This window comes from Odocoileus virginianus, unplaced genomic scaffold (assembly GCF_023699985.2).
Source record: "Odocoileus virginianus isolate 20LAN1187 ecotype Illinois unplaced genomic scaffold, Ovbor_1.2 Unplaced_Scaffold_18, whole genome shotgun sequence".
NCBI lineage: Eukaryota > Metazoa > Chordata > Mammalia > Artiodactyla > Cervidae > Odocoileus > Odocoileus virginianus.
This window is the reverse complement of record NW_027224280.1, coordinates 772452-799613: the sequence shown is the minus strand read 5'-3', so window position 1 is coordinate 799613 and position 27162 is coordinate 772452. Positions and strand designations below refer to the sequence as shown.

General features: G+C 62.4%; 1 protein-coding gene across 2 annotated transcripts; it reads right to left on the bottom strand.

Moving 5' to 3' along the window:
- Positions 1-25152, bottom strand: FLNA (filamin A). Of its 2 annotated transcripts, XM_070462939.1 has the most exons (48): positions 25057-25152; positions 21642-22050; positions 18330-18578; positions 18144-18241; positions 17875-18022; positions 17312-17430; positions 17140-17217; positions 16885-17047; positions 16608-16808; positions 15958-16095; positions 15749-15872; positions 15496-15632; positions 15201-15394; positions 15006-15119; positions 14771-14914; positions 13769-13892; positions 13525-13685; positions 13347-13437; positions 13083-13252; positions 12707-12824; positions 12353-12615; positions 11532-12129; positions 11269-11442; positions 11020-11182; positions 10782-10942; positions 10523-10693; positions 10025-10148; positions 9777-9933; positions 8956-9145; positions 8776-8799; positions 6318-6565; positions 6116-6211; positions 5830-5932; positions 5601-5741; positions 5366-5494; positions 5011-5184; positions 4756-4917; positions 4458-4661; positions 4229-4381; positions 3990-4112; positions 3603-3869; positions 3328-3465; positions 3046-3161; positions 2386-2518; positions 1495-1671; positions 1104-1322; positions 815-1018; positions 1-482 (listed from the first exon to the last, which is right to left on the bottom strand). In XM_070462939.1, exons 2-48 carry the CDS (start codon positions 22012-22014, stop codon positions 295-297), a joined length of 7944 nt encoding a protein of 2647 aa, XP_070319040.1. In that variant the 5' UTR covers positions 22015-22050; positions 25057-25152; the 3' UTR covers positions 1-294. The 2 variants fall into 2 exon arrangements, with proteins under 2 accessions (XP_070319040.1, XP_070319039.1); XM_070462938.1 differs by lacking the exons at positions 8776-8799; positions 21642-22050; positions 25057-25152 and having other exon boundaries at positions 18330-18906.
- Between the last annotated feature and the right edge of the window lie 2010 nt (positions 25153-27162).

Sequence of the window (27162 nt, the reverse complement as noted above, 5' to 3'; positions counted from 1 at the left end):
GAATGGAAGCAGAACTTTTATTCCTCTTGGCTAGGGGAGAGAACTAGCGGGCAGGTGTGCATGGCCCCCACCCTACACCCCTTCCAGAACTAAAGAAGACAGGCAGGCTGCCTCTGCTAGCCTCTCTCCTTTGCCCACGTGGAGGCAGGTGAGCGCAGCACAGGGCAGGGTCAGGCTGCAGTGATGGGGTGGCCAGGGCTGGCCGGGGCTGGGGCGGGTGCTGCTTGGGTGGCGAGGGGCAGGCGCAGGGGCACTTCTTGTCCTGGGAGCTGCTGGCTGGCAGGCGCACAGCACTCAGGGCACCAGGACTCGGTAGGGGCTGCCCGGGATGTGCTCGTCACCCCACTTGACCACCAGCGTGTACTCCCCCTTGTCCTTGAGCAGGTAGGACACGCTGTAGAGCCTGCTGCCCACATGTTTCACCAGGATCTCCTCGCAGGGCGTCCGGGGCCCGTGCACACCCACCAGCAGCATGTTGTTGCCTGGGGTTGGGGGCCGGGGCCTCACTGCCAGGTCCCAAGCCCCCTCCCATCAGTGGTGACTGCAGCGACCCCCTTTGTTCCTGCCCTGGGTCCTCCCCTTCCCACCTTGCCTGTCTTGGGGTGACAGCCCTTCTTAAAAACAGCCAGCACCCATCCCCCCAGAACAACCAAAGAACCTGCAGTTCCTCCAGGGCCCTGGAGGGCAGAGGAGCTAGCAGGGGCGCCCAGAAGGCCCTCCAAGAGGCCTTCCCACTCCCTCTTTCCCAGGCATGGCCTCTCTGCTTTTCTCTCCAGCCTCCCATTTCTGTAAGGGCTGGGGCCCGCATGCCCACCTGCTTTGCTGCAGTCCACCGTAAAGCTGCTCTTCTGGCCCATGTAGGCCTTGCTCAGCCCCACGCCTTTGGCCAGCACCTTGCTGGCATCAGTGGGACCCGGGCCTGGGGTGCTGTGCTGGGGGACGGTGGCAGTCTTAGTCAGGGAGTCCACAAACACGGACGACGTCTCATGGAGGCTGTGGTTGCTGACAAGGCGGTGACCTGCAGGGCAGAGCAGTGGGCAGCCAAGAGGTGGCGGGAGTGCCCGGCAATAGGGTGGGTAGCAGCCGTCTGGCACCAGGCTCACCTGTGACTCTGGCCTTGAAGGGGCTGCCCGCAATGTGGTAGGGGCCACCGTACTTGATGGAGATGAGGTAGCTGCCAGGTGCCATGGGGGTGTAGGTGACGCGATAGCCCTCGGGGCACTCTTGGCAATCCATCTTCACCTTGGAAGGCCCGTCGATGGTGACTGAGAGGGCACCAGCACCCGCGTTGCTGGTGTTCACGATAAACTCAGCTGGGCTCCCTGGGGGCACAGGAAGGTAGGTAGAACTAGCTTGGCCCGTTGCCCCACCCTCCACCCTCAGTCCCCAGCAGAGTCTTGTCACCTCTGCACGCCACCTGTTGTCACTGAGAGCTCGGAGGAGGAGGGAACCCTAGTCATGTTCACACACCGGAAGCTGCCCACGCTGACCTACCTGTGATGCCGCCTTCCAAGCCAGCTCCATAAGCAGACACCAGGCCTGGGTCCCCTCCATGCCCAGGCTCCCCAACTCGGATCTTGAAGGGGCTCCCTGGGATGTGGGTGCCATTGAACTTGACATCAATCAGGTAGATGCCATTCTCCCGTGGGATAAAGCGCACAGCATACTTATCTGAGGAACAGAGAAGTAGGTGATGGGCCTGGGGTCCCTCCTCTAAAACTGAGCAACTGGCATGTGCCCACCAGTCTGAGTCCAGCAGGTCTCGGGGCCCAGTTAGCTTCTTCTGGGAACTGTGCTGGGCACCTTCACCCCACTGCACAGAAATCCTGAAGCCTGAGGGATGAAGCTTTAGATGCCCAAGCTAGCTTTAGATGCTGCAACATTTGGACTGAAGTCTTTTGTAAGCAAAACACCCGCCTCAGTGCCTCTTGAGAAAGGCTATCCTGAATGCCATATCCACCACATGCTAACGGGGGCCCAGAGACAGGCAGGAACTTCCTCTAGGTCACACAGCCAGCAAGGGGCAGGACTCAGCCATGGACTAGTCTAATTGACTAAGCAGCTCCTCCCATCCCCAAGCCTGTCTATGAGTTCCAGGCCCTGGCAGGCCCCACTGCTAGACTTGGGGTCTCTCTTGTAAGAGACGGCAGGATCGTGCCTGCAGAAGGCTTTGTCCTTTCTAGCAGCATGGCTGCTGAGCCCAGTCGCCAAGTGCTTGGGTCCCAAGTAGGGGGCGGGAAGCCCAGGCCCTGTCTCGGCTGTTTGCAGACTGTGTGCCTTGCTTTACACTCTCAGCCTGCTTCCAGCAAGCAGGGCCAGCCTGAGGAGGCCCACTGCTCCCAGCAGTGCCCAGGTGGATGGCTGGGTGGCCGGGCAGGGCCTCACCTTGGTCGATCTCGGTGACATAGCACTCCTCCAGGGCTCCTGAGGGGCTGTGCACCTTGGCATCGATTGCCCCCTTGGCCCCATTCAGGCTGACTGCAAAAGAGGCTGGCTGGTTGACCTTTAGCCCTGACTCCTGGAAGCACAGCAGACATGGTTAGGATAGTGGAGGCTTGGGGTGCGGGGCGAGGGGAGGCTGGGCCCGAGAAGCAGGAGGCCCAGGGGGAGGCACTTACCCATCTGGCGTCCAAGTGGGTTTAAAGAGGGAGAGCCAGCGCTTCTCAAGGGGCAGCAAGCTCCAGGCACACACCCTGAACACCTAGCCCCACACGCTCCAGGCACACAGCGGGCAGGCGGGAAGCGGGACGGACCCCGGCCCGCGAGCAGCACTCAGCAGCCCTGGCAGGCGGCTGTCCCTCTTTAAACCTCAGCCCTGGTGCTCAAGGGGCACAGGCTTCTGTTCAAAGCCTTTAGACCTGAGACACGAGAAAAACTCCACGCGGCCGTCAGGGGTGCGTCCTGCCGACCCAGGCGTGGGCTGTTCCCGGCCAGAGCAGAAGCAGCCCGGCACCCTGAGCTGGGCTGGCCGGGTCCCTGGACACAGGGGCTCTGGTCTGGCCGGGCACAGGAGCCCCAGGCGGGCGGTTTCTCTCAGTGCCTCACCTGAAGACTAGAAACAGTAAGGCGGCGGGCGTCACCAGACGGAGAAGCCACAGGCACCACGAAAGGGCTATCGGGGATGTGCTCCTCGTTGAACTTGACTGACACCTCATAGTCACCTGGACGGGAAGCGGGAACAAGACGGCCATGCATGCCTCCCCCCAACAGCCCAAGAGGCCCTGGGCCCTCCGGGTGTGGGGGGGGAGAGGGCGGGGCTGTCTGCATAGACCCGGACCAGCACCCACCCCCAGGGGCAGCCTGACGGCCCCGGCCAGACTGCAGTACCTGGCTCCTGGACCACGTAAGCCACGCCACAGGAGCCATCCTTGCGGTCCTCAAAGGAGATCTCGGCCTTGCTGGGGCCCTCGACAGCAATGGCCAGGCCCCCCGCGCCAGCTTCCCGGGTCCAAATGCTGAACTCGGCTGCAGGAAAGTAGAGTGTGTCCTCATGGAGAGCTGTGCCCTGTGGCCCCCACCCCGGCAGGGGCTGCTGGAGACTTCTTCCCTCCCACCGCATCCCCAGCTGGGAGCAGCCAGAGTCCCGAAGGAAGCAGGCCTACCTGGCACTCCGGCTTCAGCCCTTTCCAGGCCAGGGCCCCCAGCACGGACCTTGTGGGCTCCCCCTTCCCCCAGGGGCCCCACGGTGAACTGGAAAGGGCTCCCGGGCACATGCTGGCCCTTGTACTTGACGCTGACCGTGTGCATGCCCATCTCAGCAGGCACAAAGCGGATGCAGTAGGTATGGTTCTCCCCTTCCACGATTTCGGCCTCGTGGCTCTTGCCTGATGGGCTAGTCACCTGGGCTGTCATGTCCTGGATGCTAATTTCTGCAGGTGGGGGAACAGCCAGGTGAGCGGGAGACCCAGGCCATACCTCTCTATCCGAGGGCCCCCCAGGGCTGGTGCTTAGGCCTCCCTGGGAACCGCCTGGGCCGCCACGGCTCCCACCTGGGATCTTGAGGCTGAGGTCACAGTGACTGCCAACATTAGCCACTGACGGAGCCCGTCGCCTGCGTGTGATGCTCTCTTTCACGCGCCCCTCGCCTGTCACCTTCACGGAGAAGGGGCTGCCTGCAGGAAGAAGGCACAACCCACACCCCGGACAGGTTACCCTCTGCTGGGGGCCCCCGGGGTGTGGCACGGAGGGTCGTCCAGCCGTCGGGGAGGCACACGGGTGCTGTACCCACCGGGCACATGCTGGTCAGCAAACTTGATGTTGATGATATAGTTGCCAGGCTCCGTAGGGCAGTAGGTGACCCTGCATGTGCCATCCTCCAGGTCCTCTGTGTTGATGTCTACTTTGCTGGGACCCTCAATGGACAGGCTGAGCCCCCCATAGCCTGTGGACAAGACACCCTTGAGCCAGGGGGCCAAGTATGGTGGTCTGACCCTAGCTCCCAGGTCCCTACCGCCTACCTGCATCACGCGTATCAATGATAAACTCTGCTGGCTCAAAGGTGTGGCCTTCGTGGAGGCCCTGGCCTGAGACCCGCACGCGGCTGGCATCCCCAATCTCTGATTGGCTGATCACCACTGGAATGGGGCTGCTTGCCACGTGCTGCCCATTCTTCTTCACATGCACCAGGTGCTCCCCTGTCTCCTTGGGCACGAACGAGATCCCTGGGCACAGGGTGGGGCTGTCAGCCAGGGAAGGATATGTAAACCCCTTCCAGCTTCCCTCCCTCTTGGAAGGCCCTGCCGCCCAGCCTCTTACCCACGTGGCCATTACGCAGCCGCTTCAGCAGACAGGGTTCTTCCCGGCCCGAGGGGGGCACCACTGTGGCAGTCAGCAGGCTGAGGTCCGTCTCAGAGATGTTGATGGGGATGTCAGCGGCAGAGCCCACCTTCAGGTGGGACATGCGCATGGAGTCGTCACCTGGCAGGGGTCAGTCACTGTGTGTCCAGGCACCGAGAGGCAGACCGCCCCCTCTGCCAGCTGCGTTTGTCACCACTCTGGGCCATCCCCTACCTGTGACCCTGGCAGTGAAGGGGCTGCCCGGGATGTGCTGTTCGTTGTACTTGACCAGGATGCTGTAGTCACCAGGTAACACGGGCAGGTAGGAGACACTGCACGTCCCGTCCTGGTTGTCGGTGCAGCTGATCTCTGCTTTGGAGGGGCCCTCAATGGCCAGGGACAAGCCCCCTGGAGAGAGTTGTGAGTGAGGGTAGGAACTGTGCCCAGGGACACTGCACCAACTGGGCAAGCGGAGGCCAGGGGTTGGATGGGGAGCCCAGCTTGGGGAGCATCTCCCGTGTCCAGCCCCTCCACTAGATAATGGCATCCTGCCCCACAGAGGCAGGTCAAGATGAGAGCTGCCGCTCACCCTCGCCCGCATCCTTGGTGTTGACAGTGAAGACAGCGGGCTTATTCACCACCCCGTGGGTGAGGCCCGGCCCATAGGCTGTGACGTGGCCACAGTTGACATAATCCACGTAGAACTGTAGGGGGCTTCCTGCAGTAGGAAGAGGGACCACATGGACCGGGGCCTCCCGTCATCCCTAAGTCTGTCCCACAGCCCGCCCCCCCGGAAGGTGGTCTGGCATGCTGAGCTGACGTACCTGGGATGTGCATGTTGTCGTAGCGGATGTCCATCTCGTGCAGGCCGGCTTCACTGGGGGCGTAGCGCACAGTCACAGTGCCATCCTTGTTGTCGGTGATGGCGGGCTGTGCCACCTTGCCCGAGGGCATCCGCACCTCCCCTGCAGGGCAGGGGGGGCCTGGGTCAGGGCAGCCCACACGTACCCTCCAGCCTCTGTGGCTCCCTAGCCCCTTCCCAGCCGCACTCACCAGTGACCTCGCCCTTCTTGATGGTGAAGGGGATGACAAGGTCGAAGGGCCTCAGGCTGCTCACATCCAGCCCGTTGACCCCCACCAGGGGCCTTTCTGGGGCCTGCGGGGGTTGGGGACACAGAAGGCCTGAATGAGGAGCTGGAGGGAAAGGGAGTCCCAAGTGGCAGACTCCGGGGTCCCTCCTCGCAGATGGCGGAGCAGGGCCTCATGGGACACCCAGCTGGCCCATCTGCAAGTGTCCCCGAGGGCAGGGTGAGCCGGGAGGCGGCAGGGCAAGCCATACCCAGGTCTGCTGGCCCCCCTGGGCGTAGGTATATGGTGGTGCCAGCTGCTGAGGCCGTAATGGCGGCTGTGCTGTGGGCTGGTCTCCAGCCAGAGCCTGCAGAGCAAGGCACAGAGCTCGAGGCTGTCCACACCTGTGAGCACCGTGGGGGTGGTGAGCCAGGTCCCCGCCCAGACACCCTCCAGCCCTGGTCCCTCCTGACCGTCACTTGGAAGGGACTGTTGGGCACGTGTTCGCCACCGAAGCGCACGCAGATGACGTATTTGCCGGGCTGGGGAGCCGTGTAGAAGATGTCAAAGGTGCCATCCTCATTCTCGACCACGTCCACATCCACCTCAGAGCCGTCAGGGGTGCACACGGTGCAGGTGACCTTGCCTTTGCCCGCTGCTTTGGTGTCCACGGTGATCACGGTCTCCTCCCCGATCTGGATGGTGGGGCCAATGCCAGCACCTGGTGGGGCAGGGTGGGTCCCCAAAGGGGGGGCCGGGGCATGAGCTCGGTGCTCAGGCCACGGCTGTCCATGTGTCAGCCGCCAAGGCCTCTTACTGCCAACCACCAAGCACAGCCAGGCCTCCCGCCCCCCAAGCTGGGATGGTGAGTGATTTCTCAGAAGGCAGGAAAGGTTCCCCTGAACCACCTGAACCCAGGAGTTTTGTCTCAGGGGGTGTCCCCGCCACGTGGGAAAAGCCCAGTGGGTGGCACCTGGGAGTCTGAGAAGGGCCTGGAAAGCCCCAAGGCCACTGCCGGGGCCTAAGCATTTGCTGCCATCTCCCCCGCCAACTTGGCCTCAGTCGGTGGTGCCCTGGACCATGCTGACTGACAGCCGAGCTCTGGGCTGCCTTCACCCCTGTGGCCAAGCCCTGTTCCCCAGTGCCGTGTGCAGACGCGGTGAGGCGGAGTCCTGCTGCAGCGTGGGGCATGTGACACTTGTCCCCCGCCCCTGGGGCCTGAAGGTGCAACTGGAGTTTCCTGACAACTGAGAAGGCTCGCTCGACCGGAGGCTTGCAGAGAAGGGGCGGCCGGACATGGCCCAGTGCAGGCAGGGAGCCGGGAGCAGGGAAGCAGGGAGGCAGCGGGGTTAGCACCCAGGCAGCGCAGCGCAGCGGGGGGTGGGGAGTGGGGGGCAGCACCCGGGGGGCAGGGGGGCCAAGCCAGAGCCACGGCTGCAAGGCGGTGAGAGCAGAGGGGAGGGACAGTGACGTTATGATCTGGGCTCAGCCATGGAGGCTCAGGGGGCTGGGGACCGTGAGGCCTGGCAGTGAGTGCTTTCTGGAGCCCGGCCCCTGCCAGGGAAGCAGCTGGCAACACCAAACCCACCCCGGGACCGAGTTCAAGGGGGTCCCCAGCCGGCCAGTTGGCTGGCCCCTGAGTCGGCCTGTCCGCCAAGGGTGCCCACTTTGCGGGGCTCCAGAATGCTACGCCTGGACCCCCACCGCCCAGCCCACCCTGGGAGGCCTCACCTCACACAGCCACACCAGCTGTCCCTGGCTCAGAACCTGGACCCATCATCTAGCGAGTGGCCTGGGCCCAAACCTCAGTTGGCCCCAACTGCCCGCGCTCCCTGCCCAGCACCCAGCTCTTCAGCAGGTCTGCGCTGCTCCACCCTTGAAGCCCCCCACCCCCGCAATTTGGTTCTCCCCTCAAGCCCCACCCACCCACCAACAGCCTAGCCCAAGCCAGCCCTGCAACTGACACCGAAGTGACTTCAGTTCCCCAACTGGGCTCTTTGCCTCGGTTGGCACATGGCAGCCAAGGTAAACCGAGACCGCTCTCTCAGCCCCAGTCTCGACCCTGCCCCTGGTCCCCAAGGTCCTACCCCCTGGTCCAAGCACACAGGCCTGTCATCTCAGACCCTGAGGCCCCCTGGACAGAGTCATCAAACCCCTGCCACCCTCTAGCTTTCTCCAGGGTCGCCTCAGCCAAGGTCCAGGCCTCCAGCCTCCAGAGGCTCCCATGTGCTTGTGGCCTCTTACTGGCATCCCTGGCTGGGGCGGGCCTCCCCTCCCAGGTCTGGTTGGGGACCATCTGAATAACGTCACTGCTGGGAGCGGTGGGGAGGGAGGGAGGCGGGAAGAGGGTGGGCCACCGAGTGCAGTTTGGCACTCTGAGGCTGGGCCGGGCCCCGCCATGCTGGCCGCCCAAGCAGTCGATGCTGGTGCTACGGCACTACCAGCCAGCCCCACCCACTCATGCACCGGCACCTCCCCCGGCCCCGGACGCAGAGGCCCCTGGGAGGTGGGGACAGGGGTCTGTGGATCTGGCTGGGGCCAGGGACTCCCGCTGCTTGGGGGAGACCCTGGACTCAGAAGGAAGAAGTGAAAAGAGACCAGGCCTGCTGCCCGCCCCTGGGACTGCCCCAGGGCGCCAAGATCCCCAGACCCCAAAGCCCCCAGGGGGGTGCCTCTCGGGATGCACCTCGCCCCAAAGCTCACAGCTGCAACCCGACTTCTCAGGTGGAAAAATGGAGGCCCAGAGAGGGGGAGGGCTGGAGCACTCATGCCCAGCTCCGGAGGCCTCCCTGGGCCCTAACCCTCCAGTTCCTCCCCTCTGTCCCTGCCAAGAGCTGCAGCTGGAACTGTCCTGGGAATCAGCCGGAAGAGGAAAGGAAGCTGCCCTCTGGGCAGAAGGGGCATTGGGAGTGGCCCCAGCAAGCAGCTTACCTAGCCCGTGACCTCCGATTGACACTGAGGTGAGAGGGCAGAGAGCAAGGAGAAAGGTCAGGTGAGTCACTCAAGGGGGCGGCCCCCACTCCCACACGCCGCCCCAAGCAGCGAGCCCTTGCACACAGGCACACCCAAGCCCCGTGCTGAGCACCGTGGCCGCTGGCGCGCTGGGCTCACCTGTGACGGTGCACTTGCTGGCATCCCCCGTGGGCACAGCGCGGACACGGTATGGGGAGAAGGGGATCTCGTCACCACCATACTTGATGAGGATAGTGTAGCGGCCTGTCACGTCTGGCACGTAGGCCACCGTGTAAGTGCCGTCATGGTTGTCTTGGATGTGTGTCTTCTTGGGCTTGCCCTCCGGGTCCTGTGTAGCAGAGTACAGGGAAGAACAGTTGGTCCAAGCTCACCCTGGCCCGGGATTCCCTCAGGCCCTCTCAGAGGATCAAGCATCAGACACTGCTGCTGCAGGGTCAGCCACCATGGCCTAAAACGGCTGCCTGCATCCAGCACTGTCCTTTACTTCCCCATGGGCAAGGTCCAGAAGGGAAGCCCCCAAATGCCCAGTCCCCCCCGCCTCCCTCATGTTGACAGGCACAGCCAGGAAACTTAGCACCCATCCTGCTTTATCCCCATGAACACCTCTCAGCCCCAGTCCTCTACCCCAGGGCCAGCCCCAGCAGTAGGACGAGCTCCTTTGAAAGATCCCAGAGTCCCAGCCTTATACCTGGCCCCGGAGAATTTTACAGGCAGAAAAGCTGAGGCACTAAGGACTTTGGTAACATCAGAAGTGAGCAAGTATATGTGTGGGGGAAGCCTGGGTCTGTGACCACCATCCTAGAGGTGGGGGCCCGGCTCCCAGGAGAGACCAGAGACCCCAAACTGGCTCATCTGCCCCAGGCTGTGGACCTCAGGCCTGGGTCCCTCCCCTCCCCACCTGTCATGGACCCACAGCTGCAAAACAGCAGGGCCAGGTGGCCCCCACGTGGCCCACTCACCGTGATCTGGACAGCTAGCAGGCCCTCCCCAGCGTCCTTGGCATCAATGGTGAACTCCACAGGCAGGCTGGCAGGCACACCCGTGGTGTTGAGCCCCGGGCCGCTGGCCTTGACCTTGCTGGCATCGTGTGTAGGCAGCACCTTAACCTTGAAGGGACTGTCAGGCCAGGATGTTGTGGGTGGTTAGGATGGCTCTTGGTGCCCAGGCCACGGCCCCCTCCCCTAAGACAGGGGGCCCTGCTTCTTACCTGCGGGGCACCTCTTCATCTCCATACAGCACTGAGATGCTGTAGGGCCCCTCGCGGCTGGGCACATAGTTCACAGTCTGGGTGCCATCGGCATTGTCCACCACGTCCACCGGCTCCACCAGGCCTGACCCCAGTCCCAGAGACAGAGCCTCAGTTGGTGCTCTGGGTTCCTAGGCCCACTATACTAGAAAGTCAGATCTGAGCCATGTATACTCAGCCTGCACCCCAGGCCTAGCCCTGCCCATCCCCAGGAACAGCCCTGAGCCTCTCTAACATGAGACACTAATCTGGGTAACACCTGGGCCCTTGTCTTCTCTCCTTCCCACCTCTGCTCAATGGTCTATGTCCTTTTGGTCCCCTTCACCAGGTCATTGGCTCTGGTGTCACCTGAGGCTCCTCCATCAACTGCCTGCCTGTGTCCCACCCCAAGGTGTGTGAGGCCCCATCCCTCAGGGGACTAGGCTCTCCTGACATGACCCCCACACCCCAGGCACTCACCTTTGGGCCCCTGCACTTTGACCTGCAGTGGGGCCACACCAGCCTTGCTCGTGTCCACCTGGAAGGACTGAGGGAGGTTGGCACGGACCATGCCCGGGCTCAGGCCAGGCCCAGAGCATTTGACCTTGGATGCATCTGTCACATCATGCACAGGGACCTTGAAAGGACTGCCTGTGGGGGCCGAGAGGTGGCATTTCTGAGACAGGCTGGAGGGCAGGCAGGTGGCCCCAGCTGGGCCCCAGCTGACCGGCTTCCTCACCTGGTACTTGGTGGCCGCCATAAGTGACGTTAAGGCTGTAGGTGCCGGCCTCGTAGGGGACATACTCAACCGAGCAGCTGCCATCCTTGTTGTCCATGCAGGACATCTTGGCCTCAGAGGGGCCTTCGACAGCCAAGCCCAGGCCCCCCGTGCCAGCTCCCCTAGTCCAAACAGACAGCTCGTTATCCCCCGACTTCTAACACCCACCGTGGCCCCTGCTTCTGTGGCTCTCGCCCACCTGGTCTCCACAGTGAACTTGTTGGGCTTGTTGGTGGTGCCGCTTTGGATGCCTGGCCCGTGGACGCGCACTCGGGAGGGGTCGCAGCCTTCAGTCACTGGCACCTGGAAGGGGCTGCTAGGCACAGGACTGCCGTCATAGGTCACATCCACAGAGTGGAGTCCTGCAGGAGGGCAGGCTGGCTTAGGAGGGCCCCAGACTGCCCTGCCCCCTCACCCCCCACAGTTCCTCCAGCGCCCCAACACACACCCTCCTCATAAGGTGTGTATTCCACTTTGTACGTGCCGTCACCACAGTCCTGCACGTAGGTCTCAGTCAGGTTGCCTGAGGGGTTGGCCACGCGAGCCTTGACATGGGGCCCTCCAGTCTGCGTCAGAGCCCGGGCGTCCACGCTGAACTCAGTGGTGGCTTCTCGGAAGACACCTGCGGAGGGAGGGGAATGTGAAAAGGAAGACGGGGGCTCCAGGGGCCCCGGTTCCCCCACCCCCATGTCCCATGGCAGAGCCTCGCACCTTGACCCTCGATCCCGGGCCCATAGCACTGGATGCCCGAGGTGTCCACTGCGGGCTCCACCTGCAGCTTGCTGGGGAAGTTGGGCACGGGCTGACCACCGTACTTGATGGTAACGGTGTAGGCCCCAGGACACAGGGGGATGTAGGTGATGGTGTGTGTGCCATCGCCATGGTCCTGGATGTGCACCTCGGCTGGCAGGCCCGCCTCAGAGCGGATCTCGATGGTCAGCTCAGCGCTGCCTGCGCTCGAGCAGTCCACGTGGAACTGGCCGGCCTCCCCGGCCGTGGCCCGCTCCAGCCCAGGGCCTGAGCACTTGACCTTGGATGGGTCGAAGCAGGGAACCACGTGGGCCTTGAATGGGGAGCCGGGGATGTGGGTGTCGGCAAAGAGGATATTGATGTTGTAGTCCCCGGGCTCGGTGGGCACGTAGGACACAGAGCATGTACCATCCCCGTTGTCCAGGCACTCGAGCTGAGCTTCACAGGGGCCTTCGACCGTCAGGCCCAGGCCGCCCGTGCCGGCGCCCTTTGTGTCGATGGTGAAGCGGGCAGGAGACCCTGCACTGCCCCCCTGCAGCCCCGGCCCAAAGGCTTTCACCTGGGGGAGGAGGGGCCAGTCAGAAGCCCAAGCTGCACCAGGTCTCTGACCCTTGACCCTCAGACCCCAGCCTGACTCCATCTGTCTCTCTTCTCGTTCCGGCTTCCCTCCCCTACCAGGTGGGCACAGGCCTGAGCAGGTCCCTGCTCAGAAGGACCAAGAGGAGAAGGGATAAGGGTGAGTCCAAAGCAGACATGGGCTGTGGCCCTGGCACCCCCCTTACCTTGCTAGGCTTGGTGGGGGGCACGGCTTCCAGGGAAAAGGGGCTGCCAGGCACAGGCACGCCGTCGTAGGTCACCTCGACCTCATAGGACCCCTCCTCACGGGGCACAAAGCGCACCACGCTGTTGTCAGCCCCGAGGCCTGGCTCCACCTTGCAGGGCACTGCTGCCCCCGAGGGGCCCACAATCTTTGACAGCACTTTGCCCTGGCCTCCGGCACCCTTGGACTTGACCGTGAACTCCTGGTCTTTGCCAACATCCACCTCTGTTGAAGTGACGGGGGGAAGACAGGACTGTGAGGCTGCTTAGGCAGCCCGGGCATCGCCAGTGGCCATGCTAGGGCCCCAGCAACTTACTTTCTCCCAGGCCGGACACCTTGATCTTGCTGAGGTCCAGGCTTGGAGACACCCCCACTGAGAAGGGGCTTTTGGGAATAGCATCACCTCCGTAAGTGACATTGATGCCCACTGGGCCCTAGGAGGGGTACAGAAGACAGGGTCAGGGATCATGGCTGAGCTCCCCTGGACCATGCCTTCCCAACTCGGGCATTGGGGTTGAGTGGTCAGAGACACTGTACCCCCCAACTGCTTGCCCACTCTGTCCCAGGTGAGAAACCAGAGTGGGCACAAAGTCTCTTGGAGCCAGCCACCCGGCCCACCACGTGAAGGGGCCCGCAGGCTCAGCAGGTGTACGGACGGGTGTGGCCACAGGGGGGTCAAGGGAGCTGGCTACCTGCTGAACAGGCGTGTACTTGACAGTATAGGTGTTGTCATGGTGGTCAATGATGTCCACATCACGCACCGCATCCCCCTTGGCCAGCCCCGAGAACTGGACATCCAGCTTGCCTTTGCCGGCGGCCTTGGCATTGACCGTGAAGTGGGTGGGTTTGCCAAGCTCGACCCCTGAGGAAATACAGCAACCCTCTAGGGGCTCCTGCACGCACACACACATACCCCGTTCAGTGCCTCGACCTCCCCACGGGGTCCCCATCCTCACCGGTGCGACTGAGGCCGGGACCCTCTGCCTTAACCTTGCTGGCATCATGGGAGGGCTCCACCTTGACCCGGATGGGGCTGGTGGGTGTAGCCTGCAAGAGGTGAGAGGAGAAGGGCTGAGAGGTGAGTAGCACTCCAACACCCAGCCATCTTTGGGGGCCAGGAGCAGCAGCACCCACCTGGTCAGCAAAGAGCACCATGATGGTATAGCTGCCAGCCCCACGGGGGGTGTACTTGACCGTGAAGGTGTCATTGTCGTTGCGGATGATATCGAAGTCAATGTCGGCCTCCGCAGGGCCCACCACGCCCGGGGCACACTTGATGCCGATGCTGACGTCACCTGCAGTGGAGGAGGTCATGGGGCTGGTGATGTCACAGGGATGCCACACCCACTGGCCACCCAGTCCCGAGGCAGGGCCTTACCCTGGCCAGCCTCCGTGCAGTCCACAGTGAAGTAGGTGGGCTCGTGAGCCTTGAGTCCTGTCTTGGCCACTCCCGGGCCATACACCTTGACCTTGTTTGGGTGGCTGCCAGCACCCACGTTCACCTGCAGGGCACAGGGGCAAGCGCAGGGTCACAACCAGCCCAGAGGACAGGCAGGGGCTTTCTGATTCACCGTTGGCGGGCACGCAGAGTGGTGCCACCACCCTCAGAAATCATTTGGTGGCCCCTCAAACACAAGCAGACTTCCCTGGTGGCTCAGACAGTAAAGTGTCTGCCTACAATGCAGGAGACCCGGGTTCAATTCCTGGGTTGGGAAGATCTCCTGGAGAAGGAAATGGCAACCCACTCCAGTATTCTTGCCTGGAAAATCCCATGGACAGAGGAGCCTGGTGGGCTACAGTCCATGGGGTTGCAAAGAGTCAGACACGACTGAGCGACTTTCCTTTCCTTTTCCAAACACAAGCAACCATATGATGCTGCAATTCCATTTTTGGTATTTATCCAACCCAGAGACATGAGATCACTCGTCCCCTCTAACATCCATACTGGAACATTCATAGCACAGCTCCTGACAGCCAAAAGGTGAAAAAACTCCCAAATGTCCATCAACAAATGACTGGAAACAGAAAACATGGTCTATCCACACAATGGTGTATCATCCAGCCGTCGAGAGGCAAGAAGCAATGACTCACAGTATACAGTCCACAGGGGATACGAGTCCATCCCCACCCAGCCAGAAAGCAGAGAGCAGAGAGGCTGCTTAGGCCAGGGCAAGGGGCCTTTGGAGGGTTGCTGACTTTCTTTAGGGGGTGGTGAAAATGGCCTCATCTTCTATCGTGGTGATGGCTGCACAATTCGGAACTCACCCAAAACCACCAATTTGGATACTGGAAAGGGGCTGGCTGTATGGCATGCGAGTTTCATCAAACAGAGTTGTATCAAAGGAAGCAGGGGCCCCAGGGAAGTAGGCTAAAGGCTCACCCGGAAGGGGCTGTTGGGGATACTGACGCCTCCCCAGGACACCATGGCCGTGTGCTTCACTGGCTTCCGGGGCACGTAGGAACAGCTGTAAGTGCCGTTGCCATTGTCCTTGACCGTTGCCTCCACGGGGCAGCCCTCATTGTCCTGCAAAGTGGGCAGAAGCAAGTGGCCTCCTGGTCAGTGCCCAGGTCTGGGCACCTACCCAGCCTGCTCCCGGCGCGGGAGAGCACCTCACCTGGACTTGGACCTTGAGAGGAGCCTTCCCGCCGTGCTTGGCATCCACTGTGAACTCTGCCGGCTTGTTCACAGCCACACCGGTCTTCTCCAATCCAGGCCCACGTGCCTTCACCTAATGGGAGGCCACCCAGTTCTCAGGGCACAGAGTGCCGGCCCCCTCAGACCCTCCCACCCAGCGGCACACACTCTTTACCCTGTCTGGATGGAAATCCTGGGGTGCGTCGCGGATGTCAGCCATGAAGGGGCTGAGACGGATGTCCTCACTATTGCACAGCACATGCACCGCGTACTCGCCAGCCTCCTGTGGCCAGTAGCGCACATCGCAGGAGCCATCACCCTTGTCGTCACATTCAATCTTGGCTTGCGATGGGCCCTCCACCGAAAAGCCTGACAACAGCCGCCAGCTCTGTGAGGGCCCTTGAGCCCCGGGAGGGTGGCCCTCGCCAGCCTCTGCCCCCGGGGAACCCCCATCACAGCTGCATACTCACCGAGGGTGCCCACGTCGTCGCCGATGGCCTCCACGACAAAGTCTGCAGACTTGCCGACGACACCGCCCTCCAGCCCGGGGCCCCAAGCCCGCACCTTCTGATTGCCGCACTCGGTGCCCACTTTCACCTCGAAGGGACTGCAAGGAAAGAGCCACCCAGGAGAGTGCCAAAGTGCCCATCCTGGAGGCGGGCTGGCCAGAGCCCTGCAGGGGAGGAGGTGTGCCACCTCTAAAGCGCTCATCCAGGGCCTTACCTGCGCCCGATATTCTGGCCACCCCATGTGATTGTGACTGTGTATGTGCCAGGAACCATGGGGTAATACTCGAAGCCATAAACACCATCGCCCAGGTCCTTCTGCTTCACACGCTCTTCTCCCTCTGTCAGAGACAAGGGGAGGCCTCAGGCCTGCTGAGCAGTGGCCAGGGGCTGGCATAGCCCTACCCCAGCCACAGGCCAACTTACTGGGGCCCTTCACGGTGACCTTCAGCTCTCCACTGCCTGCCCCCTTTGTGTACACTTTGAAGTCGGCCGTCTCCTTCACTCGCACACCCTTGGGCTGGAGACCCCGGCCGACAGCGCGGCAGGCACCTGGGTTACAAGCTGTGAGAAGAGGACTGGTTGAGCTGCTGGGAGCTTGTGCGGGGCCACTGCCTCCCTTGTCTCCCACTGGACTGGGTCAGTGGGCCGCCCAGGATGGTGAGGATAGTGTAAGAAAGAACCAGAAGGGACCATGACCCAAGGACCTGGGGCCCCAGGCCTGGACGTGGCAGGCCTCCTCCCCTGTGCTCCATCCACACCAGCTCCCCCCACAGTCCCCCCACCCATCCCACCCACCCCCAACCCCCGAGGAAGACAGATCCAAGTACCGTTGACCCTGTGGGCAGAGCAGAGAGCAGCAGGTTTCTAGACAGCTGGAGCGAGTTCTTCCGAAGGTGAAAGCGTGGAGAGAGAGAGGGAGAAGGCGAGAGGAGGAGGAGGAGGAGGCCCAAACAGTGGAAGCACAGACGCCCCAGGAGCCAGGGCGGGGCTGTAGCAGCACCTGCCCAGCTGCCATCCCTCCAAGACCGCCCAGCTGGAGCTGTGCCCTGCGGAAGGCAGCTGGGGTGGCCTACCTTGGCCTACAGTGACTGTGTAGGGGCTGCGAGGGATGGGCACCCCGGCAAAAGTGACGTGCACTGTGTGGACGCCCTCCACGCTGGGCTGGTAGCTGCAGCGATATGTGCTGTCGCCCCGGGCCTCCAGCTGAGGCTCCACGGTATCCTTCTGGCCTGCCGGGTCCTGGATCATCACCTCCACCTCACCCGTGCCTGCACCTGCCGGGAAGCAGCGGGTCAGTTCCCAGCCTCTCCTCCTCCCGCGGGCCTGCCAGCCTCAGCACCCTCTGCTCACCCGCCGTGAAGATCTCAAAGTAGGTGGTCTTGTTGGCGATGTTGCCGCTGGGCTCTAGGCCAGGGCCCTGGGCAGTCACTTTGCTGGCGTCTCCCTGGGACTTGTCCACGTACACCTCAAAGGGGCTCTTGGCAATGTGCTGGCCGGCAAAGAGCACGGTGACCTGTTCCCAGGAGGGGCAGGCCGTGAGGCCAGGGTTAGGGTTCCCCCAGCCACAGCTTTTGCTCCCAGTTTCCCCTCAGGCTGAGGTCTCACCTTGTGAGTCCCCGTCACCTCGGGGACATACCAGACAGAGAAGGTACGGTTCTTGTCGTTATTGGCGGTCACCTTGGCCTAGGGTGGGAAGGAGCCCGTGAGTCTTTGTTTAGAGCAGTCCCCGGCACATGGTGGCCTGGCAATGCCAGGCCCTACCTGCGGGCTGCCTTACCTCCTCCTGGTGCCCGGCCGGGTCCTCCACGTACACCAGAACTTCTCCCTGCCCGGCGCTTCTGGTCTCCACAGTGAACTCTGCCCTCTTCTTTACCATGTTGCCCGTGGGCTCAATGCCTGCCCAGGAAGGGTGAGGAAGCCATGGGTTGGCCGTCAGGGCCACCCCCTCACCTGCACGGGCTCAGCACTCCTCCCTATTCCCTTCTGAACTGGTGCTCTTGTGGGACAAGCCTGGGCCTGTTTTCTAGAACGCTTGCTTGAGCGTGCTGGGGCTCGGGCTCCCATCGGATACCCTGGCTGGGTCTCAAGTTCACTTACAGCAAAGCGGATGGGTCCTTACTCCCTGAACACACTCTGCCTTGGGGGGGTGTGATGTGGGGAACATCCAGCCAGTGGCTGCTTTTGATCAGCCCTGACCCACTCCTGTCTGACTTGTGGAGGGCAGTCGATAACCCGGTGGCTACATGATGGAAGACTCCTAAGGAGCTGTCATTTCCCAGAGGACGTGGCCCCACGGGGAGAAGGTGACCTTGCAGGAGCACTCCTGCCCAGCTCCCTCACCTGGCCCGTAGGCTCGGGCTTTCTTTGGGTTGAGTTTGGGCCGCAGAGGGGCCCCCGGTTTCAGCTTGGCCTTGGGGAACTGGGACAGGTAGGTCATGACGGAGTGCTCATCCACGTTGGGGTCCACAATCTCCTCAGGGGTGATCACCTTCATGGAAAGACGGAGGAGCCAGTGGGCCTCCAAGCCTGGGGCTCCTGGGACATGCCACCTCTCCCCACGGGGACCTCGGCCCCCATGCAGACCCCACTTGCCAGGGAGAGGGGCGTACCTGAGGGATGCCCAGCCAGTCATCGGCTTGTTGCATGGCTTCCCGTGCATTGTTCACGGGCTTGCTGGCATCCCAGGAATCCCAGTCGGGGCACAGGCCTGCAGATGGAGGAAATTCGTCAGTCTAAGGACCACGGGACCTCATCACAGGCCATCCCCTTCACCCCCAACACCTGACACCACTCACCCGGGGCACAGCTGTCGACCAGGGCGCCCAGGGCTCTGCCACTCTGCCAGTCGCGGCTGAAGTTGGTGATTGGCAGCTGTGGCAGCTTGTTCTGGATCCAGCCCAGCAGCCTCTGCTTGGGGGTCTGCTTCTTGGCCTCCTCATCCTCCTCCTCATCCCACATGGGCATAGAGATGGAATAGTGCAGGATCAGGGTCCAGATGAGCCCCAGGATCAGCTTCAGGTTCCCATCCACGATGGCCTTGCTGTCTGCAAAGGCAACGAGCGGCAGCGCTGGGTGGGCATGGCCAACCCAGGGGGTCCCTGGGCATAGGCACAGATGCACAGGCACACACGGCTTGGGGGAGGGGGGTGGAAACACACACTCGGGACAGCAGGCCACTCCCAGGCACTGGCAAGTGTGGCAGACAGCAGGCCCCAGGGAGGAGGAGGAGGCCTCCATGGGGTAGGGTGGGCTGCGGGTGCCTGTGGGAGCATCAGGGTGGTTCAGGGGTAAAACCCCCCCAGACACGCAGTGCAAATACAACACAATCAGGGAGGCTGCCAGAAGCCCCGGGGCCATGAGGGCCCAGAGGACGGATAGGCAACAGACCCAGGTTGCAGACGGGGCCCCGAGCCCCAAAGATGGTTCCAGAGACAGTGTGGGTGAGTGCTCTGCAGCTGTCCAGGCCCCTCTCCAGAGGTCTCCAGGGAAGGGGCAGGGGGAACAGCTGGACCCCGGGGCCTTGATGCCAGGGCCCCTGGGCAGGCGCTGGGGAAGAGGAAGGCAAGCGGGGGTTGGGTTGGGAAATACGACTGCTGGCCCAGGGTGGGGGCGTGAATGGCTGAGGCTGGGGAAGTTGGGCAAGGACCCTTTGGGTGGAGGGTGTGAACCCCCGCCTGCCTCCACTTCCTTTGTGCTCACCCCTTCCCCGACAGAGCCAGGCTGGGGGTTGGGCTGTCGGCCTGGCGCAGGGGAGGGCCTGGGTGCCCCAAGGAACCAGCGGCCTGACCCTGACTCACTGGGGCCCAGCAGGGATGGCCTGCCAGCCAGGATGCCGAGCAGCACACATTCCAGGGGCCCCCTCACCCAGCCTGGGGGGGGGGTGGCGGGGGCAGGGCCCGCCAGCCTGGGTTAGGTGCCCAGGGCCCCCCGCTTGGCTGGGGGTTGTGGGTGGGGTCCCAGAGTCCTGCTGTCTCAGCAGCAGGCTCAGCCACTGCCCGCCCTCCGCACCACTTAACGGGCCACTGGGCTGCAGGCGGGTGGCCACCAAGCTCACCACAGGGGAAGTGGTTAGGGCGGGCGCCCTGCACCCCATCACCATGGCAACCCCTTGGGGCCCCACCCAAGGCCCTTCTGGGTGTCAGTGTCAAGCGCTTGGGGAATGGGGCTTAGGGCTGGGCCTGAGAATGCAGGAGGGCCGCTTATCTTTGGCATCCCTGCTGACGGGTTCCACTCACCCCCTCCCCAATAATCAGGAGAAAATGCTTGTCCAGTGAGTCAACTGGGGGGGTGGGAACCAGGCAGCCTCTGAACCCAGCGGGCTGCACCTCAAAGACCACCTCAACACCACTTAGAGCAGAGTGGCCTCCCAGTTCTCAACGGGGGGCTTGTCCCAGTCCTACACCACTGCCTCGCACTATCGCCAAGCAGCAGGAGAGGGGGTCTCAGGCTAGGGATGACTGGAAGGCTCGGAGAAGACCAAGTACACGGGAGCACTTGCACTTTCCCACCAGGTTCCCATCCCCAGAACCCTGAGCCTGGCACCAGAGCCCTCGGGAGGCCTGAGGTCCACCCAGACCCATAAGGGGACACACAAGGCCAAGCTCATCGGTCCTCCCGGGGCTGGGCCCTCCCCCTGGTCCATAGGAGGCTGGCCCAGGCTGTCCCCATCCAACTCACAAAAGAGGGCGGGAAGGACCAGGCAAAGAGTTGAGAGACTGACTGGTTGGATGGCCCCGCCCCATCCCACCCCCTTTCCCCAGCCCCAGGGCCAGCCTGCCCCCTCCTTCCCCTAATCACTGCTGCTTTCCAACATTTTTTTGCCTTATATGGCAAAGCTCTGGGAACTAGGCCTGCTCCAGCCAGCTCACAAGAGGAGAAGAAGGGCGGGTTGGGGGGGGAGGAGGAGACCCCCCCCCCGACAACTGGGGTGTGGCTCACCTCCCCACATCCGGTTGCCCCCCCACCCAAGGCTCAAAGATGACTCAGCTTGGCTAGACTAAGTATGGGACTGGGGGGTGGGCCTCGGTCTGGACTTGCATTCCAGAAAAAGAGGTGGGGCCCTCAAGACCTGCCCAGAGTGGTTGGGGGCACCTGAGTCTTGGTCCCTCACTTTCTCAGGCTCAGTGTAGACTGGGCTAGGGCTGCAGGGGCCACTGGAAGGCCTCTTTGAATGCTGAAGAAAATAAAGCTGATGGCCCTTCCCTCCCTGTCTCACAGCCACCCCCACTCCCCCACAAAGTCACCAGTTCTGGTGCCGGTCCCTGTGTGGTTCCCATCTCGAGAGGTGCCTGGGAATGATGCGGTAGGCCTGCTCAGTGCCAGCCTCACCAGCCCAGTGACACGGACACTGGGCTGGCAGTGAGCCCAGCACATGTTGGAGTACCTCCCAGCGAACTCCTGTATTCTAGATGCAGAAAAGCAAGTCCTACATGTATCAAGACTTTGGCCCGCGATCAACAGTAACCCTGTGTCTAAGCGACTACAAGCCAGCTCCCTCCACTGGCCAGCACCCAAACCTATCTCAGGTACTGTTTGGCTAGCTATGGTCCTCTCTGGGCCCCAATTTCCCAAAAGGAGATCTAAACTTGGAGCAATCTTCAGTTGAGGTGTCCTAGACAATGGGACCCACAAGCTCCAAGCCTCTGTTTAGGAACCACAACTGTGTCCAAAGGCCAAAGAGCCCTCTCCCAACTGCTATAGTGGGTGGAGAGTCCTGGCCTCCCCCTCGTTAGAGATGGGGCGCTGGGCTCACGGCCAGAACTTGGCCAGTGCCCGCCGCACCGCCTTCTCACCTCCCCCACCCCGCCCCGGCCCTCTCCCACCGCGGGCGCAGCGGCAGGGGCGCGGCCTGTGGAGGATGTGAGCTCAGCCTGGGCGTGGGCCAGCCGGGGACCGGCGGGAGGGGGCGCGTAGCGGTCCGCACGCACCGCTGGGTTGCAAGCCTTTGTTCTTGAGGCCTGCACGCAGCAGGGCGGCCCCGAGGCCCCCTGGGGCAGCGCCGCAGATTAAGGGGATGTCTGCGAGGGGTCGGCTCGGGGAAGAGGGGAGGACGCGCGGAAACCCCCGCCCTCGCCCCGCCAGCGCCACCGGGCGGCCCGCGCCCTCACCGATGGACACGAGCTTGATGCTCTCGCGGTCCAGGAACTCGAGCGCCACGGACACGTTCTCGAGCTGCATCTGGCGGAAGGTGGGCCTCTGGTTGTGCTTGCGGTGCATCTTCTTCTGGCTGAGCACCTCGAGCAGCGCGATGAGGCGCAGCCCGTCGCTGAGGTCGCGCTGCAGGTCGGTGAGGCGCTTGCCCACGCACTTGAGGTGCTCGTTGCACCAGCGCGTGAACGTGTTCTGCTGGATCTTCTTCCACGGCGCGTCCTCGGCCAGGTCCTTCTCCGTGGACGGCATCTCAGCGTCTCGCGTGTCAGCACCGATGCCCAGAGCCGCGCCCGCAGCGCTCTGGCCCGCCCGGGAGTGGGAGCTACTCATTTTGAGGCGCGAGGAGCCGATGGGCGGTGCTGCAGCCTAGACGAGGGGACGGCCCTTTAATTAAAGTCGCAGGCACCTCAGCGAGCACAGGGCGAGGCAGACAGCTGAGGTTGCGCTGCGGAGAGAGCGAGCCCTTTAAATGCTGACAGGGGCGGGGCCTCGTCGGGGCGGGGCCGCGGGTGGGGCTTCGGGGCCGCACCCGCCCCGCCCCGCCCCACCCGTTGGAATGCCCCCCTGAGTACCCCCGCCCCAGCGCTTTGACCCGATCCCCAGGCACCAGGAAGGGTCGGTGGGCCCCAGAGCGGGCGAGGCTGTGAGGAAATGCAGAGGTCTCCCTCCCGCTCTGTAGGAAACGCTGCAGCGATGAAAGGCTGAGCGACGTCTAGAGCGGGGGACCGCTTGGCATGCAGCGGGCACACCATACAAGGGACTTTCCTTCCCCAAGGCCCCTGCGGGGGGTGGCTCGCCCTCCCTGAGTCACGTGGACTCCGCTAGGTCCCAACTGACCCCTCTGCACCGAGCTCCGGCGCTCGGGGGTGCCTAGCCGCGCCCCAGCCGGCCGGCTCGCCAGCAGCCGAGAGAAAGGGTCCTATCTGAAGGGGCGAGCCCTTGGAGAGCGTGGGTCTGGACTAGGCGCTGCTGCCCCCGCTGGGCGCGCGCTCGCCACGCCAGGGAAGCCCGTAACCACCCGACCCTAAGCCACCCCCCAGACCCCCGGACCCCCTGCCCCAGCACGCCTTCCCGCTCTGTGGGACCCTGGCCTGAGCCCGCAGGTCCCCACCGCCTCCTTCCCTCCCCGCTGCACCCCAGAGGAAATGGGGCACTGGGCCAGGAGGCCACCGGCGCTCCAGAAGCCAGCAGCCTTGGAAGGGGCCCGGGCATGCCAATGGGCACTGGCACGGGGCGCCCAGTGATGCGACGCTTGCAGAGATGGCGGGTGCCTGCCTCACCCACCGGCAGCCCACTCGAGGCGCGAGGGGCTTCCCCTCCGTGACTGGGCTGGCCCCTGAGCCCAGCGTGACCCAGGAGACTGCTAGAGGGACCTGCCCGAGGCTTCCGATAATGTGCTCTGAGCACCTGGGTCTCAGTGGGCTTCAGGGTCATGGGAGCGCAGAGGGGACCTCCCGGACAAGGGGCCAGGGGACTGAAGCAGGCAAACCATGGAAGGCAGCCGGGGCCTGCTGTGGAGCCAGGACTGTCTTCAGGGCACTGGGGACCTATTCACTCAAAATACATTTTCTTGTAGATAACTGGAGACTATGGGGGGGGGGTCACTGTGGGGATACTAAGACCAGCAAAGGCACAGAGGCAAGAGGCCTGTCGGGGACAGTCACTGCCACCCTCTTCAGTCCGGAGAAACCAGCCTACCGGTGACTTCGTCCCCATAGTGGACTCACTTCCCTCGGTCCTGTGTACTTCTCTGCAGAATGTTCCCTTCTTCACATCTTTTTTTTTTTTTTTTCCCCAGAAAGGCATGTCTCTATCCCTCCTGCTTGGTTCATAGATTGAGCTGCCAACTAGCAGTACCTAAGTTCTCTGCTAAAGACCAGTGGGAAAGGAGCCCCTAGGTCAGCATGCCCAAATAAGTTTGACTCTCACAGCCCTGGGGACTGTGTCACCCACAGTAGGGCTGCAGTCAGCGCCTGGCCTCCAGCATGCTTGCTTTGGGGCTGCCTGGCACCCCATACTGGTTTTTTCTCACCAGTGATATTTTTCAGTCTAAAGGCCTGACCACTTTAGACACACCTGTGCAAAACTCCACACCACGGTGTCTGGGGACTGGGATGGACGTGGGAGGGACAGTGGTAGAGGGGGACCCGTGCAGACTCCTCCCTAGCAGGCCCCATCCAAGCAGAGATGAGAGCCATCCTTCTGATGCCCCTGCCCCCCTAAAGAGCCAGTCCCCCAAGGAGAGAATCACACTGAGAATTCATTGTCACTCGACAAGTGCCATCCAGTTGGGTTATCTGTGTTCATTTCTTAATCTTCAGAGAGCAGGGAAACTGAGTCAGCGTCAGTAACCAGCAGCCAACTCCAGCAGAAAGGGGGACAGAAGCCCTGGCTTCCAGCCTTAGGCTTCTTCCCTATTTGGGGGGTGATAAGAGATGGGGCTGTAACGAGTTCTTGTCCCCAGGGGACATAGTATCACCACCAGGTGGCGCCCCATCCCAAAGCCCCCAGATCGGGCAGTCCCTGGAAGCCGAAATCCAGCTCTTTCATATTTTCCCTTATTTGGAGTCGATTTCTTGGATGTTGTTAGACACACCCCGCCTCCCACCCCCACTCCTGCCCTCAGACCCCAAGCCAGGCCCTCCCACCGCTGGTGAAAGAGAGGCACAGGGTGGCAGGAGAGGCTGCCCAAGCCCAGGTGTGGCAGGCAGGCTGACAGTGCTCCAGTGCTGAGTTCCCACCTTGAATGCGCTGCTAGGAGCCCGTGCAGGTGGGTCTCCTAGCGGCCAGTAGGTGGGTCACCTACTCCTCTTGGCTCAAGAATCTGGGGGAGTGTGGGGGCTGGCCTTCACATCCTGCCTGGCAGTGAACATCCAGCTCAGAGCCAACCTGGGACAGGGCCCAGCCTCGACTCTGGCTTGGCCAACCCCGTGTGCCCTCGTCCCAGTGGAGCGCAGCGGCCTGGAAGCCAGCCCCACACCCCTAACCAACGCAGTCACTGCCCAGAGCACTGATGTCAGGGAGGAACCCATGGTCGACCTCCCTCCTGGGGGCATATTGGTTGCAAAGTGTCTTTCCAGGTGGCCTCTCGCCCTGACCCCACACAACGTCCTACTCTCAGAGCCCTGCCTTCCCGGACAATCATGCAGTGACCTGCCCCCCGCCCCCCGCCCCGGTTCACCCTCCCAGGGCGACCCCCGTGGCTGTTGGGCTCTCACACTGCGGGGCCAGACCCGGATTCCCCGGGAAACCAGGGAAGGCAGCTGCACCACCGCACTCCGGCTTGCAGCTGGCCCTGGGCACCCCCCGCCCCCTCAACTCCGCGAGCTGCCTGCCGACCGCTCCGCTCGGTGCCCGCCGCGGACACCTCACCTGCTCTCCCTGAGGGCGGCCGGCGGCCGCGGGGTGGCGCCTGGCCGGTCTTCGAGCCCGCGCCGGGCGCCTCGGGGCTCCGTTGTCTTCTGCTGCGCGCCGGGCGCCTCCACGCAAATGGGCCTCTGCCGCCCGCCTTCTTGTTGGCCGCACCCCCGCCCCGCGCCTGGCCCGACCCGGCCCGGCGAGAAAGCCTTAATTGGTAAAATCACCCAGGAGCGGGGGGGAGGGGGTGGGGTGGGGGGGGGGGCCCGCGGGGGCGCGCCGTGAGCTCAGGCGCCTGGGGAGCCGGCGACGCCCCCCCACCCCCGATGAGATGAGCTCACCCTCTGCTGACGGGGAGGGGTGGCCCGGAGGGTCTGCAGAGCCCACGTCTCAGCCCAGCAGCGAAGGCCACCTCCTCCAGGGAGCCGTCCAGTCTTGCGCCCCCCCCACCCCTTTACTCCAAGCCTGGGGCTGGTCGGGCAAGTTGGATTCTACCTTAGAGGGGGAAGTCCAACAGGCCCTAGCAGGTATGCACTGAGCGCCTCCCACCTGAAAATCTGCACAGGGGCAGGGACCGAACCCCAAGACGAGCCAACCAACGTCTGAGGCTGGCACTGGTTTGGCCCCTGCCCAGTGCCAAGCCTGGCCTGGAAGCAAGCAACAGAAACGGACTGAATTCTCAGCAGCACGGTTAGCTGCAGTCCTGAGGCCTGGGCATGGGTGGTGGGGTGCAGCCGAGGAGCCAAGTGTCTGGGAACTGGGTGGGCACAGCCACACCCTGGCACTGCCAAGCTCCCTCTTCCTCTTCTGCATGCCCATTTCCTGGTATTAACAGCTTCGTATTCAGCTAAAATGTCACTTCCTCGGGGAAAGCCACACAAAGCAGTGTCTTCTCACTGTGCCCACAACCCTCACGAAGAACTGCATCTTACATCCTGAGCCAATACCCGCAGGCACACAGACAGATCGACACAAATGGCTGAAATAAACGTTCCCCCAAGTGAGACTGTCCCTTACCACCTGAAAAGCACTCTGATCTTTCTTTTATTTTACTGCGTTAAAGGAGAAAACACAAAGAAGGGAGGGAGGGAGGCAAAATGGGAGAAGCAGGTAGGAACAGGGGGAGGAATGGAGAAGTGTGCTCTCACTGCTGACATGGTTTGTATCTACCGCTGCACACTCACAGGAAGGCACTGATTGCCCTCAGGCCTCTCTGCAGCCACTGCTGCCTTTGTTGGCAATGATCTCTCCACCTTGACCCCAGGTGAGATCACCTAGCAGTGGCCTAGGTCTCTGTTTCTCCCTGCCCCATCTAATGGGATCCACTCCTTCACCCCTCATGGCAGTGGGTTATCCTCCCTCGATAGATGAGCAGCCTGAGTTTAGGTCCACGAGGTAGCTCATGACCAAGGCTATCTTTCAAGGAGGGACACTCACCTGCCAGAGGCATTGCAATGTGAATCAGAGGGGCAATAGCTGGAGTAGCAGAAAGGAAGTAATAGCTTCATGGCTGGATCTCAGGACCCCCCACCTCCGTTTTAATCCTCTCTTTACTCTCTCTTTCCCCTCCCTCCACACCCCTGAGACATGCAACTCAGGGTCTCTACTTTTCCAGGTCTGGGGGGAATGAAGGTTTATACAGCACCAGTTCTTCCCCACTAAAAGATTTTAACAAAGGCTTTTTCTCCTTGCGTTGATAGAGAAGGAAATGGCAACCCACTCCACTATTCTTGCCTGGAAAATCCCATGGACAGAGGAGCCTGGCATGCTGCAGTCCACGAGGTCGCAAGAGTAGGACATGACTTAGCGACTAAACCACCACTTTGTGTTGAAGGTTCCACAAAAGCACTAGAAGTGGCTCCATTCCTGCTGCCATGCTGACTGTCCCAAGGCAGACTGATGTGTCCTAGGACCGGAACACAAGGTGTCATCTGAGAGGCTTTGGTCGGCTAACCATTCCCTGCTATATATTGATTGTGACAACCTTCCACATGGTCATTTTCACGCTAGTCACCATCTTACAACTTTTGTTACCATCTGAGCCATGTTTTAAAGCATTCGACTGCCAGGCCAAACCCAGAGGATCTTTAACATCCTTGAAGAGAAAAGGTAAGCTTTGTA

Excerpts from the sequence above, each read along its gene's own strand:
- FLNA (XM_070462939.1), bottom strand. The coding sequence starts at position 22,014 with ATGAGTAGCTCCCACTCCCGGGCGGGCCAGAGCGCTGCGGGCGCGGCT. Across the intron at positions 15,633-15,748 it reads GGCCAGAATATCGGGCGCAG|TCCCTTCGAGGTGAAAGTGG; the intron begins GTAAGGCCCTGG and ends CTTTCCTTGCAG. Across the intron at positions 1,323-1,494 it reads CTTGGAAGGCGGCATCACAG|GGAGCCCAGCTGAGTTTATC; the intron begins GTAGGTCAGCGT and ends CTGTGCCCCCAG.